Source organism: Trachemys scripta, chromosome 1 (assembly GCF_013100865.1).
Source record: "Trachemys scripta elegans isolate TJP31775 chromosome 1, CAS_Tse_1.0, whole genome shotgun sequence".
In the NCBI taxonomy this organism is placed as follows: Eukaryota; Metazoa; Chordata; order Testudines; family Emydidae; genus Trachemys; species Trachemys scripta.
In genome coordinates, this window is record NC_048298.1 from 114,830,477 (window position 1) to 114,857,179 (window position 26,703).

At 41.8% G+C, this 26,703-nt stretch overlaps 1 protein-coding gene across 1 annotated transcript; it reads right to left on the reverse strand.

Moving 5' to 3' along the window:
• Window positions 1–25,892, reverse strand: LOC117883193 (solute carrier organic anion transporter family member 1A2-like). Its single transcript, XM_034782285.1, has 14 exons — window positions 25,786–25,892; window positions 24,350–24,491; window positions 17,112–17,244; window positions 15,509–15,618; window positions 13,079–13,225; window positions 11,682–11,780; window positions 10,993–11,226; window positions 8,490–8,654; window positions 8,182–8,377; window positions 6,989–7,154; window positions 5,887–6,071; window positions 5,273–5,337; window positions 4,524–4,641; window positions 1–3,551 (listed from the first exon to the last, which is right to left on the reverse strand). The coding sequence occupies exons 1-14, from the start codon at window positions 25,843–25,845 to the stop codon at window positions 3,392–3,394; spliced, it is 1,980 nt and encodes a 659-aa protein (XP_034638176.1). The 5' UTR covers window positions 25,846–25,892; the 3' UTR covers window positions 1–3,391.
• Between the last annotated feature and the right edge of the window lie 811 nt (window positions 25,893–26,703).

Below are 26,703 nucleotides of genomic sequence, written 5' to 3' on the forward strand. Positions count from 1 at the left end.
CTTTACATACACTTTCAAAGGCTCTCACGAACATGCGCACACACGCAAACACATGACTAAGCTGAGCTTTTTCCTCACTTTTAATATTTTGGCTTACATTCATTAAAAATGGATAATTTTTTAATAGGATGTCATGCTGTCCATGCAAGTTCTCTCCATTTTAAGCTCCAGTGATAACACATATGGCAAGTCAAGCCTTAGATATGGGAGGGGGGAAAAAAGATGCAATTTACAAATCACTTTGTCCAAAGGAGATGCCAAATGGAGATGCAAGACATCTTTAAGTCTCTCTCTCCTTCCTCCCTGCCCCTCCATATTTTAAGACATTGCTGGGGAGCTTGCTCACTAGAGTTCGAATCTCTGACAGCTGGTTAGTGGCAGCTCCAGTTCAGATCGTCACTAGAGCATCTTCCATATGGGAGATATAAAATAATTAATAAAAATTAGTGACTTCTATCATTTACCATGGCAGATACAAATTGGAAAAACATGGGGAAATTTGCTATTTCACAGCCATCAATACAATTGGCAAAGGAAGGCTATTTTGCCCTTTTATTACGTATAATTCAGGCTACCTCTACACTACAGTGCCTGTGTTGGCATATTATGCAGGCATAGCCCCCTGGCGTAGACACAGCCTATGCTAACAGAAGGAGTTTTTCTGCAGGTGTAGGAACACCACCTCCCCAACAATGTTCTCTATGCCAACAAAAGCACACTTCTGTCACAATGGCTGCATCAATGCTGGGGTTTTTGTTAGCATTAGCTGTGTTGATCAGGGGTCTGATTTTTCACACACCCCTGACTGACACAGCTATGCCAATATAGGGTAGACCAAGCCTCACAAGTGTCGTTTTTTATTTCCTCCTTAGGTGTGCCCATTTGTCACATCACACACAAATGCTGAGAACTTTTCATCTTCAAGGCTCTGTACAAACAACTTTAACTAATCCTCATGTGATGATTTGGGGTGATGTGTCTATGTCCGATTTATGAATTTTGGTTGATTTTTATAAAATTGCTATATTACTGAATGTGCTTCCCAAAGGGGCTGTTCTGGCCAGAGTGGGGTTGGCAATGACCTCCCAGAATCTATAAAATGCCTAAAAAAAGCTGGTATCTACAGTAGCCACTGATTTCCCATCATATGTTTTTACTAAAAGTGAGGGTGTGAAAAGCAAATATCTGGTGCCTTTAAAATAACCAGAGAGCTCAGGGTAGGTGAGGTCCCTTAGCTGGGTGGGCAGACTACCTAGGAGAAGGAAAACCCATCCATGTTTTGAAACCTGCTATTGGGTAACAGGCAACACTAGTACCTCATGTTAACGGTCCACCAGGTCTAAGGCAACAAGGTGAGAAGAGAATGAGAAAGTACTTAGTCTAAATGGAGAAAGGCCCTCAGCCAACTCACTACAGTCTCTGACACAAGATGACTAGGTTGGTGCAAGCGGTTTTCTTCTTTTTGTGGCAAGTTATCAAAGGGCTGTAATAGATACTGGTTATAATGAGGAGTGAGGCTGGCCAGTATGCTTCTCCACGAGGGACTACTGCTATTGGTGGGAGTGTGTTTCATGTCTAAACCAGAAGTTTACCCGCCTTAAGTCTGGCAGTCACTGGCCAATAGGATTTCTGGCACCCAGCATCTGAACTGACCTCCAAAGGGTCAGGGGGAGTAGCAGTCAGAGCAAAGAGTCAGACAAAAAGCAGTGACCTGCGCAGGCAATGAAGCCCAATATCATAAAAGACAGCAACTTTACTGGTTTGGACACATGCAGAGGATGAATGGAGGGGACCTAGTGAAGACAGCAGGGGAGGAAAGGGAGGTAGGAAAGAGACCCCAAGGAAAGCTGAGCAAGTGTTGGGTGGATTTCATCAAAGAAGATGGTAAACAGCTGGACCTTAGTGCCACTTCAGACAGATGTAGATGGCTGATACTTGCATGATAACTCAACCCTGGTTGATGGGATAAGGGGATGAAGCAGCAGCAGCTATATCATTGAATACTTTAGTGGATGTTAAGTCAGCCATATGCTATCAGGGTTGGTGTCACATCCCTTCCAGACCAGGGACAATGGAGAGTCAATAACACGCATACTTCACATTCAAATGAGAGCACCTTAAAACAGTGTGATGGCTGAAGTCTAAGAGACCCAATTGAACATGACTTGTCTACAGGGACCGGGGAGAGGAGCAGTAGAATTTCCCTAGAGGGAGAACAAAGAGACTGAGGTGTTGGTACAGCCTTTTAAAAATACAGAGAGACTCAAAGAGAGAAACAAAGGGACAGGCTTTAGGAGGGAGAGGGGACCTGTTGACTGTGGGACCAGCCAAAGCTGAAGAAAACGGACTGCAGAGGTCAGAGAGACTCTATGATTTGAAGGGAAAGTCATGAACTGGAGGATTATGGCCCAGCAGAGGAGACCCCCTTGGACCCTGAAGGACACCGACTCACATCCCAAAGAAATCTCAAGAGTGGTGAGGAAATAAGACAGGGATTCATGTGGAAGAGTGTCTTATTTTCCTAAATCTATGTATCTTTTGTGCTGTCTACAGAAAAAAGTCAGTGTGTTAGAAATGCTTCTGTAATCTCTGTCTATTTGCACTGTGTCCCTGAAGAGGTAAACTATAAACTGCCTGCAAGGTTGGAGCTCTGGGAAAGGTGTGCTTAAGCTACTCAGGGAGCTGACACTAGTCTCAAGACTAGTTGGCTGAAAAGTCCCAGTTCTCAGAAATAAGTGCTAAATGTAGGATCTGTACTCTGAGTGTCTACCTAGAGACCCAAAGCCAGAGGCATTGCCTGGATTCTGCTTGGACTCAGCAAGCCAGAAGTACACAGGTCCAGTGCTGGCATCCAAAAACAGCAAGCTGTGAGTGTCCAGCAAGGGGAATTTGACCATGGCTGTGACACCTCACAACAGGATAAATCAGTATTACCTGCATCTTGGGAAACTGAGGCATGGGGAGTTAAATGACTTGCCTAAGATCACAAAGTGAGGTTGTGACAGAACTGGATGTAGAATTCAAGGATGAAATCCTGGCCCTATTGAACTCCGTGGCAAAAGTCCCACTGACTTCAATGGAGCCAGGATTTCACCTCAGCTGATTCCCGGTACTATCCTCAGATCACAAGCCTCTGACATTTCCTATGTTATTATAATATTGAGAGTTTCAGTGCTTTTATACCATTCACACACTTTTTTCCTGTCTACTGTGTTCTATATGATATTTTAAAGAAGGGAACTGAGAACTAGCTATGTGTAATTATATTAATCTCAGTCCAAGTGTTCACTAGTTTCAGTCATCAATCATTAGTAAAGATATGTTCAAGTTTACACTATGAGGCTGTCTCATGATGTGCCCTGCAAAAGTCTGAGCTTGAATGCTTCTCTGTTCAGTCATTTTGCTCTTCTATGGCTTCCATTGCCATTGGTGACCTCTTTAAGGTCTTCCCGTCAGAAGATTTAAGTTGTTTCTTTAAAATAAGGAGAATTAACACACATGGGATGTAGGACACTCCACGTAATATCGCTGGCAGTCCCAGGTAGAACCATCTGGAATAAAAGATGTGATTTATTAAAAACACATCTGCTTGCAGCATTAGAGCATAGCTTTTTGTTCTTGTTACTGTAAAATCTCGCTGCTCTGAAAGTATGCTAATGGCTTGAGCTGTGATTCTTTTGTATCTCAATGTACACTGGATCAGTACATGGATGAGGTAACGCTTAGGTTATTTAGGAGGTGGCATTCTTACTTCTGAGCCTATATTTAACCAATATTCTAACAGAGGTCTAGTGGATAGTGGTCTGCTGAAGGGCCATTTTTTCAATGAGACATAAATGAGGAGCTGAATACGTGTGGTCTTTAAAGCTCTCACAGCATTTCTTCTAGGACTACAGAGGGCTATAGCCATAGTATCCTAGACAAATTCCAACTTGGAAAACTACGTTCTCTCTACCTCAACTACTCCTGCGATTCCATTTGGAGACCATGTCCTTCACTTCCTAGTCAAAGATGTTATGCAATGCTGTTGTCAGCTGTTAGACAGCTTCCACTTTTCCCAACAGCAGCAGCTGCATTTCAGAGGTAGAAGCCCCGTGGGGTAGGGCCTGTCTTTTTGTTAGATGTTTGTACAGCGCCTAACACAATGGAGTCCTAGTCCATCACTAGGGCCCATTGGCACTATGGTAATACAAATAATTAAATAAATAAACACAATAATAATAATTAATAATAATACTTGTACCATAATAAAGCATTTTAGGATTCTTTGTGATGAAAGGGGTTATATTCAGGCATGATGCAATAACAAGAAACTTTTGTTCAGAAGCTGTTATGGAAACAGAATACTTGGCAAAGGTAACTTTAACAGGGAAATAGTTTGATAATGAAGAATGTGTTTATGGCCAAATCTATAATCCAATTTTGTGGTTTGTCAACTAGAGGAAGATCAATAGAACAGATACTATAGTGATGAACACAGTATAGAGGACTAGATATAGATAGGTGTGCAAAAGAAACTGTACCTGTATGTGACAATATCATACATCCTACATGCTCCTTCACCACCACAACTCAGAGTTCCCCATTTCAAACATGTTGAGTCTATCAAAGCTCCAAAATAAATGGGAGATGGAATTCCAGCTAGAAGGGAGAGAAAGGTGTGACTGTGAGGATAAGTAAGACATTTTTCAATGTTTTTGTAAGAAGCACACTTTTCTGCTGATTAATGGAATAAATATAGGATCATCACAGTTCCTTTCTTTTCCTGCATCAACCCCCTTCTCTATAGTTCATACAAGCTTCTCTCTTTCCTTAGCCTCCTTCTCTTATTCCCACCTAAGTAGTTTCTTCCTTGATGCCTGTTTAGCACTTTATACACACTGCAGTTTAAAAACATACATACTGTAGTTGCCATTCAAAGTCAACATTTGCCCACACTCATCAAACAGAAATATTTAAGATATCTTGGGAGAGATTTTCTCTTCCCGCTGAACTATACTCAGTGAACATTTGGCAGGAGGAAAATGGCACAAGGTGGCTTTAAGATGGAGGCTGGTCAAGTCCCTGTCATAAATTAGCCCAGACTGAAAGTTGCTCTAATTTGCACCCAGATTCCTCTGGCTCTAAAGCAAAGCTCGTGTTTGCCTGGCCATGCCCCCTGTACCAGCAGTTCAGAGATGTTTTTTTCAGATAAGTGGTGATGCATATTGTGAATATAACCTCTGCATTTGTCCTTGTTTGCACTCACAGCATGGTTTAAAACATTTCTTACCAAATACTCTTGAAGCAAGTGTATGGATACCCATACCAAATGACTTTTCTTCAGGCTTTAGAGACCTAAGCGAGAATTGCATTGTATATTAAACAACGTTGGCAATATAAATGTGAAACAAAGTTCCCATTGGTTTGTCAATCTAATTCTGCATCAATCCAACTACCTTGGCCATTAATTACAGGGGTCCATTATCTTGATTAAGTGGCTCTCATGAAAGAGGAGGTCTTTTCGAGATCCTTGACCAAGACTTTTGAATGGCTGCCCTCGCATTACCATCTACTGTTTTGCAATGAGCCCATTGCAAGATGGGACCAGACTCTGGGAGTTAAATCAGGGCTGTGTTTATATGCATGCTGAGCAGATGTAATCAGTAAATTCATAGTTATTATGCACCTTGCTAAGGTGTCTCAGTAAATTGGCTCAATGAGCTCCCATTAATCTGGGCAAAAGCAAAAGCAAAATCACCTTCCAAAGTTGAGAAGGCTTATCCTGAAATAGAAGCCCTAACAATCAGCATAAGAAGACAGAGAACCTCCACCAACTCATAGGGACGCATGACCTTAGTATAAAATTTCTAGTAATGTGCTTACCATAAGGGCGTTCTACTGTACCTTATTAAAACCATATATCCAGGCATGGCTCCTAAGGAATAAATTAAGCTGCAGACTATGCATAATATTAAAAAGTAATGAAGCATCATGTCACAGTTTGCTTCTTTGTCACACTGGCCCAGAACCGCAGAGACATTTTCAGATGAAAATCCAGAAGCTGCAACACAGGTACAATTTTCAAATACCTGTCAAAAGATGGTTTTAATCATTTAGGCCCAGACTACAATACCCTTACACTGAGTAGTATCTTACACCATGTGAGGTGCCAATGAAGTCAATTCACAGAGCAAGAGAATAATGAACATGAGTAAGGCATCAAAATCTGTCCCTCTGTGTGATCTCGGAGTTATTTAAAATGTTTTTATTGGTTCTCAGACTTTCTAAACTCTTCTTTGGTCTGTTTTTTATTTTGTTTTATGCAGTTTTCATTCTCAGTCACGTTCCACCTAGCATACAAGAATTTATAACTAAATCCTTATGGAAAATTCTTACCGTATTAAGATGACAACCTCTCCACAGGGTTTTTGTTTGTATTTTAGCCATCCTATTAGAGATCATTATAGCCCGGCTTTAGAATTCTATCATTGTTGTGAGATTTCTAGTGCTTCCCAGTGTTTAAAAAGGTGTAGGGGAGGGGGTGTGTGCAAGAACCCCACCCTCCCCCCCCATTTAAAATTGCACTTGGTTGCTGAGCGGGGCACTTTAAGCACTATCTTACCAAAGCTGCTGCTTCCAGATTATGATAGATCCCCAACTTTTTTAGACCACTTTAAACACTGGCACTTCCAGGTTTTAGGCAAGTGGAAAATACCACAGGCATAACTTCTCAAATGTATTTTGGTATTTCCACTTCTGTCTATTCCATAAAAGGGAAGAGGCTTGTTCAATCTTCTGTTTTCTTTAAACTTAATTGAACTTCTTCAAGCTTCAAATTCTCAGATTCAGTTTGAATTTGGGGCAAAGGGTCAGGTCAGTCCTTGGTGTATTCAAACCTCTTTGCTCATCTCTAATTATCACTCTATAAAATCCTAGTCAAATGTATATGTATAGATCCACTGCACTGGGCTATCTAGATTTCATCATTTGAGCTGGTATGCCTTACTGTATATTTTCTTGTTCCATCTGAAGCTGTACAACCAGCAAGACAAGGTGAAACATACGTTATTCCATTCGCCCCACAGACAGGGTCCCACACTTTAACTGAGCAATCACAATCACTGTTGCAGTCAGCAAGTAAGGTTGTTTCCATGTATGAGACCTGTTCTATTCTGAAATATATTTAAAAGGTGAACAAACAATTCAAGAGTTAAAAAACAACCATCACTACCACCACCTAAAACAACCCCCAGTAGAAGCTTCTTATCATTGACTACATAAACCCTCTCAGTAGGTCAGGAGCTTTTCCAGGACTCATCCCTGCATTTCTTACATAAAACATTCATTGGGTTTAGTCTTTCTTCTGTGTAATGTTTTTGGCTCGAGACATTGTACAGTCCACAGAGATATACTATGACTGCTGTACAACATGACTTTCATAGCCTGTGGTGCTTATATCGTCCATTCATGTGTGTGTGTGTGTATGTAAGTATAGGTTTTTATACACACAGGCACACACCTACAGATTAGTGGTAACCTTCAAATCAAGAAACTGCAGATAAAACATTACATGTTATCTACATGAAAATAATATTTAAATAACAAGCTCCTGTAAGACCCTCCATGTTATTGCAATTGCATATGTGAATGGTCAGCCAGACACATAACTGGCCACTTACATCAGCAAATATCTGACTTGAATATACAATTGTATTAGTCACACGTGCAAGTGAGACATGCAATTGTATGTGCATTTTTGTTTATGTATTGTTGCATGGAAGCTTTAGAAAACTGGAGGCAAGCGGGCTATTTTAAATGTTCAGAACACATGAACACAGTTCACAGCACTACAGCACTTTCACCTCTTCCACTACACTCTCACTTTTGTTTGAGACCTAGGGTAGGTCATCTTCCAAGGAGAGTACTCAGTGGACTTAACCCACCGTGTTATCTAACTTCTCAACACTATGGTTTTAGATAAAGGGTGAGAGGATGAGCAGAGGAGGGAAAAGGAAACTCACTGCCTTTGCCTTCTTGGACATTGATGATTTGGATAAATTAGAACCTGAATCTAAAGTGTTCCTGGTTTTGTTTTTGCAAAACCAAACTGTGGACTCCTTGGCCCATTTCTAACTAGAAAATTTGTTTTATTACAAGGGGATGATGGATCATTTCAGTATTGAGATTTAAAGAACATACCCTTCATAGGAGACTGTTAGACCAGCAACTGGAGAATTTTCACAGACCGTGAAATAAGCAGCAAAGTAGATTAGGTATTCAATTAAAGAGATCCAAAAGGCTATGTTGGCAGCTTGAATGGTACTTATCTTAAATTTCTTCATTAGAAAGCCTCCAAGAAAATATCCAATGCATATAACTGGTAAATTGTAAACAGCTATGAAGACACAAGCAAATAAAGCTTTTCTTGTTGTGCAAATATTTATCATATAAAGCCCTCAGCAGAGTCACCAGCTGGTAGGCAAAAACGAGATATAATGGGAGTGTACCTATTAAAAAGATGGCCTGTGATGCAGATTTCCCATACTGTTGTTCCAAATATTTTGGCATGAAGGTTATCATACCAATGTAAGCACTGAACTGCATCACAGTTATGCATATAAACAACATATAAACTGGGTTGTGAAACAGACTCCTGAGGAATGGGATGAAATCTGGAATGAAAGAATGTAACACGTTATTTTGAAGCTTTACAAGATGATATTGGTCATTGTGGCTGAGGAAGGAGAGAAGCAAAGGTGGCCCTAAATTGGATCCAGTTCAATCCTGGGTTTGGTCAGAGGCCACAGACCTATTGTAACTAATACCATCTGGAATGGTCCCCTGGAGGGTCTTTTGTTAGCCCAGGATGTCCCTCTCCTACCCCAACACACCCCAATCCCAATGCAAGGAACCGCCTGTAAAGCACAACTGAGTGCTTATCTTTTTTTTTCTTTTCTTTTTTTTCCCATGATGTGTAAGCCCTTCTGGTTGCTAATAAACCATGTGGGTAACATTAACTCGTTCCGGGTTTGGTTTCCTGCCCTCATCTTTTAAACAAAAACCTTCATTGACTCTCTTCTTGTTTGAGTCTTCCCCTCTCCTCCATTTCCAATACAGGATCTTTTATTTTCCTCATTCCTTTCATGGAGACATTCTTGGTTCCGTGCATTTTTCTTTCACAGTGGAATTCATATGCATTTCATTTTTAATTATGACTTCTTTAAGCATGCCCCACATATATTAAATACACATGGATATTAATGCTTCTTCCCACTGCACCATGCTAACTAGATCTCATCATTCTTTCAGATTTTGCATTCCTGAAGCGCTGCACTGCTGGTCTCATAATGGTTACCTAGGATCTAACCACTAGCTCCTCCACCACACTTCTAAGGACTTGATCCTGAGTTTTCATTCAGTCAAATCTCCCATTGACGTTAGTGGGACTGGGTTATGTAAAGCCTGCAGAATCACAACCCAAACCATAAAAAAAAATAATTCCACTAGCTAGTGTGCTGATCTACTGTCAAGAAACTTTGCAAAACAAACTGAAACTTTTATAACACAATGACCACAATTTATCGAAAATGGGCACCGCTTTTCATTGAAATGTATCCTTTGAGAGAGGGAGGACTAGTATCTCAATAAATGAGGGTTAATATATCAGTCTCACAATATTGTTTAGTTTATAATAAAAAAAATCAAATGGCTCTAATGGCTGAAATGCTATGAGCAGGCTGCTTTGTTTATAGATGCCACATGGTCTAGGATCAAAACATTCTGGGGAAGGGATGGGAGTATTAAGTTGAACTACACAAAGTGGATTTTTCACTTGAAACCAAGACACTTTTAAATTAGGGATTTTCAGGGTCAGGGGACTTCCACATAAATATAATAAAAAGTGCTGCTCCTATGAATGATAATAGAAAGAAAAGTGCTCTCAAATAACACTACAGGAATAGAAATTCTGAGCTATGGAATGGGCACCTTTCTTTGTCAAAAGATTACTTCATGGAAGGAAAACTGGCTGTTGATTTTTTGGACTACATGAATGAAAAGAAATGACCTTGTATTTAACAAAGTGAAGATTCAATATAGGTTTTGAAAAGTAACTAATGATTTTGGGTACAATGAATGTGAAGTGGCACCCATCTTGAGACACCTTCAAGGGATAAGATTTTCAAAGGGCATGTGCTCAGCCCTTTCTAAAAATTAGGGCCTGTTAAAATGTCTCTATTGGGACATCCACTACCACTAGCGGCTTCTGACAATCTTCTCCTATATTGAATTTTATTTATTTATGTTCCTAAAGGGCCAATATGAAGAGCTGGAAGACACACAGAAATTAAAAGAAAAAACAAGGTATAGCATATACAGAAAACCTGGAAATTTGCAAATATAAAGCTTGTTACCTATATCCATGCAACAGTAAAAAAAAAAATAGTAAATCTTTCTGGATGAAATCCACCTGTTTTCAGAGGCCTATGCACCGCTTAAGTGCCTTGTAGGTCCTGTTTTGAGAATTTAATTGGGACTTAAGTGGCGCACAAGCCTTGCGCTGGTTCTCTGCCTGGGGAAGTGGGGACGGGGGAGGATTTCACCCTCTAAGATTTGCAACTTCCTATGATTTTTTTCAGTTTCATTGTCTAAACTTTGTCAGTGTACAGTAGTCTTGCCCAGCTCTAGTTATAACTAGTGGTTAGCTGGAAGCAAAACTCCAGATCCAAATACATCTGAAATTTAGGAGAAGTGGGGAGGTGAATCTGGATCTCAATTTCACAGTGTGCGTTTATCTCTATAAGGGGCCAATCCAAAATCCCAGATCCAACACCCTTATACTTTGGGGAGTTTAAAATCACGGTATGAATGGTGCAGCTTGGTACCTTCTTTAGTTATAAAACATGGAGTCCAGTCATATAGAGAAAAGAAAGACTTACCTAGCATGGTGCTGGTTTTAATGTGTTCTACCATATAACAACAATGGTACATTCAGGAGATAGCTTAACTTACCTTTAGTGATTTCACGCATTTTCCGTTTGGCTTGAGTTTCACTTCTCTCTTGTAGCAGTGATGCATTTCTCATACTTAATAACTCAGTCTCACTTGCTTGTCCTTCCTTTGGAAGGGACTTGGGCAGAAAACAAAAAGGTATTCCAGCGAGCAGATTTACTGATGCACAAATCAGAATGCCCAGCCACCATGCTCCAACCCAACGGGCATCAGTAAGTGTTATAGTCACCTCCTCTAAAAATAAATGGACACACATCTGATTAGCTCTGAGTTCTCTTTCCCTGTTGTCACTGGTTGTGCTGGTTACTTCTCGTATTTAAGATAGAATAAAATTGTTTGAAAGATTCAAAGTATCTCTTTGAATGAGGCTTGTGGAGGTCACCAATATCTCTTTCTTATGCAAATAATTTATCTGCCAAATCTGGGTGCTTTATATTGAATATGGGGTTTTTTCGGTTATACTATCTCAGATGACAGAATAATTTAGCAAATTATATGTTTGACAGATTCTTTCACTCATGTTTGAATTCAGGTGATTTTGTTGAACTGAACAACATATGATTTCCCATCAGAAAACTATTACTAGCAAACTGGCATAAAACCACCACGGCAGTTGATGCTCAGATATACACAAATCATCCCTGTTGATTAATACATACAGATTTTATTTATATATATTAGTTCATTACCTATATCTGTGAATCCCAGATCCACATACAGCTGTGCACAATATGATCCCAACATGAAACCAAGAAAAGGACCTATCACAGTTGCTATCTGTAGGCACCCTAAAATTGGGAAAGGGGAAAAATACACAAAATTAGAAACTATAGAGAGTTATTTTCATGGAAAATAGTTCTGTTTTTAGCCCAGTTCAACTGATTGGGCACATAGGAAGCGAGTGTTGTCTAGTGGTTAATGCAGTGGACTTTGAATCAGAACTCCTGTGTTCTCTTCCCAGCTCTGTCGCTGACTTGCTTCTACTCTACTCCACGCTAAGGCCTCAGCTGTAGTATTGGGTCCAGTTCTGGGCGCCACATTTCAGGAAAGATGTGGACAAATTGGAGAAAGTCCAGAGAAGAGCAACAATAATGATGAAAGGTCTAGAAAACATGGCATACACGGAAAGATTGAAAAAACTGGGTTTATTTAGTCTGGAGAAAAGATGACTGAGGGGGAACGTGACAACAGTTTTTAAATATGTAAAAGATTGTTACAAGGAGGAAAGTGAGAAATTGTTCTCATTAACCTCTGAGGAAAGGATGAGAAGCAATACATTTAAATTGCACCAAGGGAGGTTTAGATTTGACATTAGGAAAAACTTCCTAACTGTCAGGGTAGTTAAGCACTGGAACAAATTTCCTAGGGAAGCTGTGGAGTCTCCGTCATTGGAGGTTATTAAGAACAAGTTAGACAAACACCTGTCAGGAGAGGTCTAGTTATTGCTTAGTCCTGCCTGACATGCAGGGGACTGGACCTAGATGACCTATTGAGATCCCTGACAGTCCTACACTTCTATGATTCTATAGGCGCCTTAGCATATTTTGTTCTCTGGTTGACTCTAAATATCAGGTCTGTTTGCTTATAAATCTGAAATTCACTTGCTGTCCCTGTTCACCAATATTTGCTTCATGGGCCTGAGTCTTTCCATTGATTTTAATGGGCTTTGGATCAAGCCCTGTTTTTTGTTTAGTCAAATATACCAACCAAATAACTTTTTCACTAGAATATTTACAGAAAGCGAATGCTAAGGGCACAAGGGTAAATCCCTGAACCCAGGCAGAGCTCCATTGATTTAAGTGGGACTCCACCTATGTTCAAAGGTCTGCACAGTTGATTCTCAATGCAGAATCTCAGCCTACATGGGTGCAAATACAATCAGTGACCATTTAAATTCATTTAAACATTTGAACAAATAGTTGAATGACATTTTCTGGAGTGTGCACCCACTTCTAACTATAGGTAAATAAAAAAAAAATGTTGCACTATTTACCTTGAAGAACCAAAAAGGGTGGGTGGGTTTTTTTTTTTTTTTTTTTTTTAAGCCAGCACATGACACAACAAGACTGAGCACTAGAAGATATACCTATGTAAAAAGGTGAATTTTCTGCTTTGGAAAAATCCTCCACATATGAAATGACTAACGGCATGATGGGAGTTTCACCAATGCCTCGTATTATGTTTCCTACCAACACAAACACCCACATCAAGGACCCAGACGTTTGTTCGCACTCTGTGAATAAAACAAGAAACCTGTATTAGTGGTTTTAATGTTGCCTGGAAATGAAATATTTTCTACAAAGAGAAATGAATATGAAAAGCCATCTAACCACTTAGGGTTTGGTAGGGCCTTATAGCCCAGCCCAGAGAATGGGGCAATGAGGAGTCATACATAGTAACCCAGTCAGAAAACTGGGAAAGAGTTTGCCTCAGAGGCATTATGCCTGCTGCTACATCACTTTATGGTGTGCAACTTACTCCCTTAACACAGTCAGCAGTGTTGGCCACTGCCTAGGCCAGGTCTTTGCCTCCTCTCCACCCTACTGGGCTACTGTAACTTTGAGGTCAGTAGCAGACAATGGTGCCTGCATTCTTGTGAGCACAAGGTTCTGAAATTCTGCCTGGCCTTTAGGTGAAGGTCCTTGCACCATGTCTTCCTCCTCCAAAAGTGCTGTTTACCTGCATAAAAGCCTGGCAGAATTTGACCTCTAGATAATTCATGGAATAGATGTGTACCCTTAAAATGACAGACAAACACCTTTGTGAACCAAAAGTGAGAGATGATTGAAAAACAGCATTTCTGTCCCATGGAACATAATGATATTTCACCATTTGTTTTCATCCCAAATGAGTACAAAATATCAAAACTTTTCTTAAAATAAAAAAAGTTGTAGAAAATTTCAGTTTGGAAATGGTGCATTATATTTTGACATTTTTGATCAAAATGAAACATTTTGACAGTTCCAAAACAAAACAAAACTGGTTCTGGTTCCCTCTTTCCTGATTCTTTCCTATGGGTACTGCTACCTGGCTACACAACGTCTCCCATGATACACCATGGTCGCTCCCTGTAGCTTGCTGTGCTCACTGTTTTGGGTTCAACTCCCTGAAATGAAGCATTTTGTTTCAATATTCCTGATGGAAAATTTGCTGAAGATTATCTTTTCCTGCAGAAAATTGATTTTAAAAAAATCTCATTTTCCAATATGAAAATGTTTCACTTGAAATTTTTCTACCAGCCCTCCTAAAAGCTTTTTTGCCTTTCAAGGCCTGACTTAAGGTTCCCAAAACTGATGCCACCATTAGAGCTACCATGAAACTACAGGACTGAGCTAGCCCAAAATTCAACAACATTGTCAGGAGATTCAGTTTACAGTTGTATAAAACCGATATTTTGTGCTATCACTTAAACTGAAAACTCAGGCTGAAAGTTCATACAGAGCTATGCAAATCTACCAATGTTCATAGTGAAACCAAAATCATTTGCCCAAAGCAAATGACTGGGAATCAGGACTTCTGGGTTTTATTCCTTACTTGCATACTGATTTGCTGTGTAACCTAGGCAAACTGTTTAACTTCTCTGTGTATCATATTCTACCTTCATAAAATGAGGCAAACAATTCTCTAAATCCTCAGATGAAAGGTGATATGTAACACAAAGTGTGATTGTTAAATAGCATGTAGTATTAAGCAGCATGCAGTATTTTAATTTTTCTTTAAGTTCCAGAACAGTGATGCACAACCGTGAAGAGCTTGAAGGCCATGTGCTTTATTAAATTGAGCCACAAAGAACCACCTAATAATGACTTCCTGTCTTCATATTGAAAAGTTTGCAAAATAATATTGCATCACCATGATACAACCTTATCATAGATTGATGCAACACCATGGCAAAAATATAACAACTTAGTGGCAGGATGCTATACCATGAGTATTTCATTGGTCTCTGCATGCTATTTGATAACAATATAATTAATTTACAATAATATGGCACTGGCAAGGTACTTGCACATTTCAAGCAATAAAATAAGCTACAGACCCTAGTTTATACCATCTAGTTTCTTCCCCATCACACATATCTATTGAAAGGGAGTAGATGCTATTTCTCCTCTCTGCTCCTACTCCTCCTTTTCTCCACTGCTTGATACAACAAGGTGGGATTCTTATATCTCTTACCCATTTTCCCAGCACTCGAAATACTGCCTTGTGCGTGCGAGGTAGCCTGGAGAGTGTTTCCAAAATCTGTGTTCTGTTAGCTTGTCCCACAGTCAGGCATGAAAGGAGGCCCACCCTTGCCTGTGAACATTGTAAGACCTGCATGTGGAGCCATGAATGTCTCTAGGGCCACAGACTATTACACTGCCCTAAAGAAAAAGACTAAGGTGAGGAAACTGCCTGAGCTTTTATACCTAACTTTGAGCTCTAGAAAAAGCATTAATGAAACACATCCAACCTACTCAAATCCTACAGAAGTAATTAAGCAAAAAAGGAGCACTAGACATAGAAAGAGACGCACCTGCTGATTGTTTCTCCATATGTGTGAAGGACTGGCTTTGGTTTATGAGACACATGGACATGCTTGATGAAGAATTCTCTAATGGTGAAAGGGCAGTTTCATACTGATACCTGAATGAGCCAAAATAAAATTAAGAGAGAATATATCAGATCCAGCTCATAAAGCTGTTCTCTTGTATTGAAGCTGTTTAGAAAAGGAATGAGCAGATATAGTAAGAACCAAAACTGCATCAAAAGTTAATTGAATGTTCCATTCATTAACCAAAAGTCATCTCTGGAATAAAGAAACTGTCATATGCGATCAGACGTGTGGTCTATCCGGTCCAGTATTCAGTCTCTGACAGAATCCAGTATCAGAATTTTCAGATGAAGATGAAAGAAACCCCATAATAGAAATCTATATATTCTATATGTGCTGCAGCCAGAGAGCTGTGACTTGGAAAATCCATGTAGGAAAGAGTTGAATCAATCAAGGCCATAGGAGATGAAGCCATGAAAAAGGATTTTGTAGAGGGGGATACAAGTCAGTGATGTACATGTGTGATATTACTTGTGGTCATTGTAGGCATCATTACAAACATAGGAGAAAGAGACTTCAGGGCCAAGGAAATATAATAAGGTACACTCATAATTCTACTATGGTATCCTAATACGATAGTAATAAAGGGCAATGCAACTTGGAGCTGCACATGCTGAGACATTACAGAGAAGGGAGGTAATCATCCATGGTGACAGGTGCCCATTCGGATCAGGAGATGAAACAAAATGGAAGAACATAGGTTGCCCCATAGGCGCTGACTCCATGGGTGCTCCAGTGCGCAGCACCCACCTGCCACAGCTGTTTGCTGGCGCCGCTGATCAGCTGTTTGGTGGCTGGGGGAGGACGGGGCCTTGAGGGCGGGGTTGAAGAGGAGGCGGAGTGAGGGTGGAGACTCGGGAGAGGGCAGGGCCAACTCTATGTATTTTGCTGCCCCAAGCACAGCAGTCAGGCAGTTTTCGGTGGCACACCTGCGGGACGTCTGCTGGTAACGCGGATTCGGCGGCACGCCTGCGGGAGGTCCACCGGTCCCCGTCGCCGAATTGCCAGTGCAGCCGCAAGACCGGTGGACCTCCCGCAGGCGTGCCACCGAAGGCAGCCTGACTGCCGCCCTCCTGGTGACTGGCAGGCCGCCCCCTGCAGCTTACCGCCCCAGGCACGCGCTTGGTGCGCTGGTGCCTGGAGCCGCCCCAGGAGAGGGGCAGAGTGGGGGTGGGAAGAGGCAGGGCAGGGGCAGGGCCTCGGGAGGGAGCAGGGTGGGGGAGGGGCCTTGGGGCAGAGCAGGGGTGGAGCACCCACGAGAAAAAATAAAAGCACCTATCAGTTGCCCAGTAGAGATGTGACTCTCCCAACCATTAATCTGTGTTTAGGAAGTAGCTATTAACTTTTGAAGCTCTTGCAAAAAAAAAAAAAAAAAATGACCCGATTCTGATACCCTGAGTCATGCTGAGCGTACCTTACTCCACAAGTGGTCCTACTGATTTCAGTGGGACCACTTATGGAATAATGTATTACTCAAGGTGAGTAAGGATACCACAATCTGGTCCATCATTAGCTAAATACTCACCGTTCCATGAGAAAATGAGGTAGTGATATCAAAAGACAGCCAAAAGACATAACTGTGCACCCCAAAGCAATTATTCTTGGTCTATGAAGTTTTGCACCAAAGTAACTCACAAATGCTATCACCAACAAGTTTCCTGCAGAAAGAAGAGCATAGTTCATTTTCACGTTTACATGCCAAGTTACCCTATTTCGGTGTTACTGTACTAGCAAGGGGATTGGCTAGATGATTAAATAAGACTTTTCCATCTATGACGTCTGTGTTTTTTGCATAAAGGGTTAGGCCATAGTCTGATAATAGAATGTTAAATAAAGTAGAAATTATGACTAAAGAGGAGAATATCAACTGAGGCTGTCAGAAGAAGAAAACAACCACCTGCATACTAAATTACTGCCGTCAGTGCAGTTTCAGAGAAATGTAAATTACAAGTTAATGGAGAAAACACAGATGAATACAAAAATCCATGTGAATTAGAGCTGGGTGAAATGTATTCAGCAAATAAAAATTTGCCAAAAAATGCCTTTTTCAGGGCACTGGCACTATTTTCAAATTTGGGTCTAATTGAGCTATTAATTTCAGCTGAAAAACAATTGAAAACAAACATTTTGAAATGTCAAAATTGTTTGTTTTTAAAATGAAACAAAATATTGATTTGAAACTACATTTTCTAAACAAACCTTTTTTTCCCCATTTGGCATGGAAAAACAAAATTTAAATTCTGTTCAAAACTAACCAAATTTCGCCCCACCAACCTGTATTTTTTTGTTTGGAAACCGAACTCAAAAATCTATTATTCTCTAAGCTCTGATGGGAATGCTACATAGTGTAGTCAGTTTGATATCCCCTTTATTTCTTCCCTGATTTGTGAGGAATAACATGGACAAAGAAAGTTTCCCATTAAATCATTTCTCTTTAGAGAGGGAACATTTCATGTGAGGAAAAGCTTTACGATATATTGTAAAAACTGTTTTCTAGAAACTAGGCCCTGCAGCTCCAAGATAGTACATGTCTTGGTATGTTGTTATTATTCTCTTAGGACACTTTCTATGTATACAAATTTTATTGCACAGATTTTAACACCCAAATACAATGATGGGGAAAATGCAGAAATGTAAATCTAAGTACTTAAACAAACACATATCGAGAGAAGAATTGATTAATTTACATTAGTTGAAAAATAACTGAATGGGGAGAAAAAAGAGGTTACTGTACTGAATGTCATTATAAAATATAAATAGACTCAAAGAGCTTGATTCTGATCTCACTCACATCCATCTTATATCTGTGTAACTCCTATGACTTCACTGGATTTACTATACTTCGGATTTATACCAGTATAACTGAGAGCAGAACCAGACCCAAAATGATCCAGGGCAGGTATAATTTTTGATACACTTGTTAAGACATCCTCCTTTTTATAGGAAACACAGGAACTGCCATATCGGGATAAATCATATGTCCATCTAGTCTAGTATTAAGTCTCTGCCAATGGCCAGCACCAGCTGTGTCAGAGAAAGGTGCAAGAAATGCTGGCATATCCTTTTTATATATAATTGATAGTCAAACTGCATTGAGCCAGGAATAACACTCAGAAGTCCTACTTATACTTAAGTATGGGTGCAACTTTCTGCATTGGTGTATTACTATTGAGTTCATTACATGTGACATGTTAAAATTATTTTAATCCTGAAATTTTAAATCAGTCAAGATGACAATATCCACAAGTCTTTTCAGTTACATGTTCGTATTAATACCAGGGGCTAATTAGTTTTAAACCATCACCTTTTAAGACCCAGTATCAGTAATTTTGCCAATTTCCTTTTGTTAAAAGGTCAGATCTCACCAAAAGCATGAAACTGTCCTGGGTGGGTTTGTATGTCCCTCACAGGTCCCTCCCTCCAAGGGCTCCATTCTCAGCTGCCTTATGGGACTGCATTGCAGGGTATGTCTACACTACAGGATTAATCCGAATTTATATAATTCAAATTTTGGAAACAGATTGTATAAAGTCGAATGTATGCGGCCACACTAAGCACATTAATTCGGTGGTGTGCGTCCATGTACCGGGGCTAGTGTCGATTTCTGGAGCATTGCACTGTGGGTAGCTAACCCATGGCTATCCCATAGTTCCTGCAGTCTCCTCCGCCCATTGGAATTCTGGGTTGAGATCCCAATGCCTGATGGGGCCAAAAACATTGTCGCGGGTGGTTCTGGGTACATCCTCCCCCCTCTCCAGGTAAGCAACGGCAGACAACTGTTTCGCGCCTTTTTCCTGGGTGAACAGTGCAGACGCCATTCCACGGCAAGCATGGAGCCCACTCAGCTCAAGACAGCAGTCATGAACATTGTAAACACCTCGCGCGTTATTGTGCAGTTTATGCTGAACCAGAACCTGCAAAACCAGGCGGCAAGGAGGTAGGCTGTGGCAGCGCGACGGCGAGAGTGATGAGGACATGGACATGGAATTCTTAATGCCATGGCTGATGAAGCCGTACACAGGCAGCCTGGTCAGGAGTCAGGAGCTGTTCAACTACAGGCTGAGCAAGTGCAGAATGGTGGTAGAATGTGCATTTGGCCATTTAAAAGGTCGCTGGCGCTTGTTACTGACTCGGTCAGACCTCAGCCAAACCAATATCCCCATTGTTATTGCTGCTTGCTGTGTGCTCCACAATCTCTGTGAGAGTAAGGGGGAGACCTTTATGGTGGGGTAGGAGGCTGAGGCAAATCGCCTGGCTGCTGATTATGTGCAGCCAGACACCAGGGCGATTAGAAGATCACACCAGGAAGTGCTGCGCATCAGAGAAGCTTTGAAAACCAGTTTCATGACTGGTCAGGCTACGGTGTGAAAGTTCTGTTTGTTGAAAACCCGCCCCCTTGATTGACTCATTCCCTGTAAGCAAACCACCCTCCCCCCTTAAATCACAGCTTGCTTTTAAAGGAAATAAAGTCACTATCATTTAAAAATCATGTATTCCTTATTAATTGATTATAAACATAGGGAAAGAACCGACAAGGTAACCTGGGTGAGGTTTGGGAGGAGGATAGGAGGGAAGTAAAAGGCCACTGAAAAAATTCAATATAATGACAGCCTTTTGGTGGCTGAGGTGGAGTGGGAGGGTGCACGGAGCCTCCCCCCCCGCGTTCTTACACGTCTGGGTGAGGAGGCTATGGAACATGGTGAGGGGGAGGGAAGTTATACAGCGGCTGCAGTGGCAGTCTCTTATCCTGCTGCCGTTCCTGAAGCTCCACCAGACGCCGGAGCATGTCCGTTTGATCACGCAGCAACCCCAGCGTTGCAGCCTGCCATCTCTCATCTTGAGCGTCCCTCATGACCTCACGTTCACTGGCATCTTTCCTGTACTTAGATACCGTGTCCTTCCACTCATTCAAATCAGCTCTTTCATTGCAGGTGCATTCCATTATTTCCGAGAACATGTCGTCTCGTGTCCTCTTTCTCCGCTGCCTTATCTGAGATAGCCTTCGGGACGGAGGAGGGAGGCTTGAAAAATTTGCAACTGCTGGAGGGATGAAAAAAAGGAGAGAAGTTTTTAAAAAGATACATTTTACAGAACAATGCTTATCTCTTTCATGGTGAACAACACTATTCACATTACATAGCACATGTGATTTCAGTACATGGTCGCATTTTCCATCTTAATATTGAGTGCCTGTGGCTTTGGTGTTAGAGATCACAGAAGCAGGTCCAGGCAACAGAATTCAGCTTGCATGCGGCCATGGTAAGCCATTGTCTTTCGGCTTCTGCACCCTCCTTTCCCACATACCAAGCAAAGCCCGTTGACTGCTGCGGTTTTCCTGTTAACCTTCAGCAGCAGAAAACAAACTAACCCCCCGCCCCAATCCAATTCTCTGGGATGATCGCTTTATCCCTCCCCCCACCGCGTGGCTGGTATCAGGGAAGATCCCTGCAGAAACCAAACTAACCCCCCGCCCTCCCCTCCCGCCATGAATTATCTGGGATGATCGCTGTACCCGTCCCCGCACCGCGTGGCTGGTATCAGGGAAGATGCCTGCTAGCCAAAGGCGAAAAGCTCAGCACCAATTCCCCCCCCCCCGCACCCCTCCCTCCCCGCACTTGGCTAACTGCAGGGAAGGATTTCTTTTCGGCCACAGGCAAACAGCCCAGTAGGAATGGCCACCTCTCTCCCCTTAATTAAATTCCCGTATTTCAACCAGGTTACCATGAGCAATATCACTCTCCTGAGGATTACACAGCGAGATAAAGAACGGATGTTGCTTGAATGCCAGCAAACACAGGGACCATACACTGCCAGGCTTTGTCATGCAATGATACCAGATTACTTGCTACTAGCATGGCGTGGTCAAGTGTCCTACCATGGAGGACAGAATAAGGCTGCACTGCCCAGAAACCTTCTGCAAAGGCTTTTGGAGTACCTCCAGGAGAGCTTCATGGAGACGTCCCTGGAGGATTTCTGCTCCATCCCCAGATACGTTAACAGACTTTTCCAGTAGCTGTACTGGCCGCGAATGCATCCCAAGTCCTCAGGGCAAATTAATCATTAAAAAACGCTTGCTTTTAAACCATGTTTTATATTTTAAAAGGTAAACTCACCTGAGGTCCTTTCCATGGGGTCATGGTCTTGGGTACTGGCTTGGGAGGATACTTCAGTCAGGCTGAGAAAAAGATCCTGGCTGTTGGGGAGAATGGAGTGCTGTGTGCTCTCTGCAAGCTCGTCCTCCTCCTCCTCCTCTTCCCCGTCCGCAGAATCCTCAGGTGTGGCTGATGAGATTACCCTTGCGTCGGAATCCACGGTCAGAGGTGGGGTAGTGGTGGCAACCCTCCCTAGAATTGCATGGAGCTCAGCGTAGAAGCGGCATGTCTGTGGCTCTGACCCAGAGCAACCGTTTGCCTCCTTTGTTTTCTGATAGTCTTGTCTGAGCTCCTTGACTTTCACGTGGCACTGCTTTGAGTCCCTATTGTGGCCTCTCTCCATCATACCCTTGGAAATTTTTTCAAAAGTTTTGGCATTTCGTCTTTTCAAATGAAGTTCTGCTAGCACTGAATCCTCTCCCCATATAGCGGTCAGATCCAGTACCTCCCATACGGTCCATGCTGGTGCTCTTTTTCGATTATTGGCCTGCATGGTTATCTGTGCTGATGAGCTCTCTGTGGTCACCTATGCTCTCCTGTGCTGGGCAAACAGGAAATGAAATTCAAATGTTCGCGGGGCATTTCCTGTCTACCTGGCCAGTGCATCCGAGTTCAGATTGCTGTCCAGAGCGGTCACAATAGTGCACTGTGGGATAGCTCCCGGAGGCCAATACCATCGAATTGCGGCCACACTAACCCTAATTCGAAATGACAATATCGATTTTGGTGCTACTCCGCTCGTCGGGGAGGAGTACAGAAATCGATTTTAAGAGCCCTTTATTTCGAAATAAATGGCTTAGTTGTGTGGACGGGTGCAGGGTTAATTCGATTTAATGCTGCTAAATTCAAATTAAACTCATAGTGTAGACCAGGCCGCAGAGTGGGCAGGTAGGGGAGAGAAGTGGAAGGATCCTTGGCTCCATCCCCCACCATTGCATCGGCCAGCATCAATGAGCCAGCATTCCAGGCGAAATAATCTGTGCCAATTATGGGGCTAATGCAGATTCCTTCCCCCCGAAGCAAGGGGTAATCAGGACCCACACTGTAAAGTAAACCTTTTTAGAGTCAAAGTCTAATTCCTGCGCTGCTCCTGTAGCAGCTCAGTTACCTAGTGCCCTTTGCTCGAGGCTTGTGCCAAAGCCACAAATGAGCCCTATGTTTGTCCTTAACCGACCTCACTGATAGCAGCATTGGGCTGAGTAATAGCAGAGCTGAGAGCTTTTCGTACAATATCACAGGTATGATCCTTTTTTTTTTTAAAGACTCTTTTTGGATCTCATTTTGTCCCCACGCACCTAGAATCCCAGCTTTTAAAAGATCATATTGAATCTAGGTGCTGCAGAACACAAGCTTCCCTGAGTAATGGGTGGCCCATAGCTGCACTACCCAAGAAACAGACAAGGGAGGAAATTGTGACACTCAGAAGGATTCCTCCTTGCTCTGGGGCAAAATAATCTGCTGTAGATCTATACCTGTTGTGGAGGCAGGGGCCTGTCCGTTCCCTCTCCCTGCTGGTGTGGGAGATGGAGTGTTGGCCCCAATAGGGGCTACTCTCCTCTAGCCAGCGCTGTATTATTGCCTAGGCCGACAAGGCCTAGGCCTAGGGTGGCAAATTTGCTGGGGCAGAAGCTCCCCTCCGCGCCCCACCCCCCTGCTCCAGCTCACCTCCGCCTCCTCTGCAAGTGCACCGCCGCATCCTGTTTCTCTCCCCTCCTAGGCTTGCGCCGCGAAACAGCTGTTTCACGGGGCAGGGAGGGAGGGAGGAGGAAGGGGAATGCCGCGTGCTGGGGGAAGAGGCGGGGCGGGGGTGGGGATTTGGGGAAGGGATCCAATAAGGGAAGGGAGGGGGCGGAGTTGGGGCGGGGACTTTGGGGAGGGGTTGCAATGGGGGCGGGAAAAGGGCAGAGTCGGGGCGGGGCCAGGGTGGCAATTATTTCCTGGCCTAGGGGCGGCAAAATTATTAATCTGCCACTGCCCTTAGCCCTATGATCTATGAGGCAGGTAGCCAGAAATGGGAGTCAGGAGGGTGCCACAATTCCAGGGGACAATCCTGCTCTTAAGCATTGAAGTGTATATAGTTGTTTTCTGAAAAGTGACCAAAGAAATAGCACCTTCTTTCTCAACGGATCTGCTCCCTGTCTGCTCAGAGTCAAATCTCCAAACTTTATTTACAAAAGTATGTTTTTACAGTTTTGAGATCTGCCCACCTGTAAAACGAGGATAAAAGTACTTACCCGTGTAAAGAATTTTGAGATCATCTGATGAACAGTGCCATATAAATGTTAAACAGTATCTTTGGTGTTAAACTGGACATTCTATTGGCAAAATATAACAGTCAGGTGCTCTTTGGCAGCTCCTAAGTAGATCCAGGAGCTAGTTAAATCAGAGTTTGCATCTGCATTCCCTTCGTCACATAAATGGTCCCATTGATTTCAATGGGTCTAAATACACGAGTCACAGTTTATAGGATCTGGTCACAGACACATCTACAGGTCACACAGTGGCTGCGAAACCAGACAAACTTATGAAAAAAGGCAAGAGCCGAAACAGCCCCTCACCCAAGCTGTGGAAAAATACTGTTTTGTCAAAGAATATTAAAATAGATGATTACCAATTTCAAAGCTTCCATTAATAATGCCCACCAGAGAGGCTGGAATATTAAATCTTCTTTCTATCTGTGTGAGCATGCTATTCATGTAAGCCCCAGACATAGTTTTAGCTAGATATGCAAATGATGATGCCAGCAGAAATACCTGGGAGAGGAAGAGAAGAATACATGCACAAATTAACAAAAGTATGGCTATTAAGGCATATTTCATAGCTACTTTCCCCAACAACGTTGTGTTTCCAGTGAAAGCTAATACATAGTCCTGGAGTTTTGAACTAAATACAAATTCAACTCCATACGCTTTATCTGCTGTACTTGTGCATAGTGTTCTGACTTCAGTGGGACTACGTGTGTGAATAAGGAGAGCAGGATTTTATGTTCCATCTGTTCACATACATCTGTGTTATCATTGCTGTTCATCCTTCAGAACCCTCGGATCCCCATTCTTCACCAGACACTACTTAACATGGAGTTCTACAGCCAAGGATATGTTAGAGGTTCATTTTTAGAAAATGTAGGTGTCAGCAATTTCCCCATTGAGCAAATGTCTGTTGCAAGATCGCCATCTGTGGGACTGAATAACACATGTGCCAAAGGAAAAAGAACCCCAACCAAGTTAGTGACCTGAAAGGCCTTTGGCTTTACTCATATGGGTCATCAGTTACTCACAGGAGCGGTCCCATTGGCTTTGAGAGGACTACTTGTGTGAGTAACTACTCTCCCCTGTGAGCAGGGTTCACAATCTGGCCCAAAGTTAGTAAATTTAAAATATTAATGGTAAATAATGATATGTCCTTTTTTCAAGTAAAGTTTAGTAATTGACAAGAGATGATTTAAATACAAATGCACTCATTTGCTGAGTGATGCCTTTACATCTGGGGGTATTACTTAGTAAACACGAAATAAAAATGATAATATTTTTAAGTAACTTCCAAACTTTTAATGATCATTTTCAAGCGTAGGAAAACTAGTAACAAACAGTGACTGTGAAATATTAATACAAAATGAAGCCTCTAAGCTTTTTAAAAAAAACTGGCACAATTCAGTATATTCAAAGCAAAATATTAGTTCATCACAAGTATTTCTGACTCCACATCTGACATGTCATCTTTGCCAAGAATCCTTTAGCAGTTTCCAGAAATGAGGTGTCTATCGCAGAAGAAGGGAAATCCCCTCAGTCCCTCCTTCAGTTTGGAGGGGAGTTTTAACAAGGAGCTTTCAAGTGCTCCCTCCAGTGCATCACAGAGCTTAAAGCGATGGACATTAAACAACATTTTACAATAAACTATGTTTGAACTTTATGGTTAACTGTGAGCTTTAAAAATAATCAGTGCTTGCAACCTTTGTACCTAAAATTCCATTGGTTTATAACTTAACCTAGGGGCAAGCAGCTACAACAACAACTGGGTGTATAAAAAATAAAATAATTAAAAGATCACCTTAAACTTGGAAATACAGCAAAATTTCTCAGTTGCAGCTGGTTTCTTAGTTTCTTTCATGTTGCTTTTTTAAGGTGGCTCTGGATGTTTGCTTGTGAAAATTTCTAATGATGCTACTATCGTATAAAAAAAAGTAAAGAAACCATAATAAAGGAATATTCTCAAAAATTCAACAAAATCCTTTTGAGATTCAATAATGTCACTAAACTGGAGCCGTTTCCATCCAAAATAGTGAGCACAATTAAATAAATACATAAATAAGAAATTAGACCATTATGGAAATGAAGTCCACATATCTATTCAAGTGACATCATCATAGGACCTAATCACATCAGCCATACCATCAGGGGCTCGTTCACCTGCACATCTACCAATGTGATATATGCCATCATGTGCCAGCAATGCCCCTCTGCCATGTACATTGGCCAAACCGGACAGTCTCTACGCAAAAGAATTAATGGACACAAATCTGACATCAGGAATCAAAATACTCAAAAACCAGTGGGAGAACACTTTAACCTGTCTGGTCATTCAGTGACAGACCTGCGGGTGGCTATATTACAACAGAAAAACTTCAAAAACAGACTCCAAAGAGAGACTGGTGAGCTAGAATTGATATGCAAACTAGACACAATCAACTCCGGTTTGAATAAGGACTGGGAATGGCTGAGCCATTACAAACATTGACTCTATCTCCCCTTGTAAGTACTCTCACACTTATTATCAAACTGTCTGTACTCGGCTAGCTTGATTATCACTTCAAAAGTTTTTTTTCTCTTAATTAATTGGCCTCTCAGAGTTGGTAAGACAACTCCCACCTGTTTATGCTCTCTGTATGTGTGTATATATATCTCCTCAATATATGTTCCATTCTATATGCATCCGAAGAAGTGGGCTGTAGTCCACGAAAGCTTATGC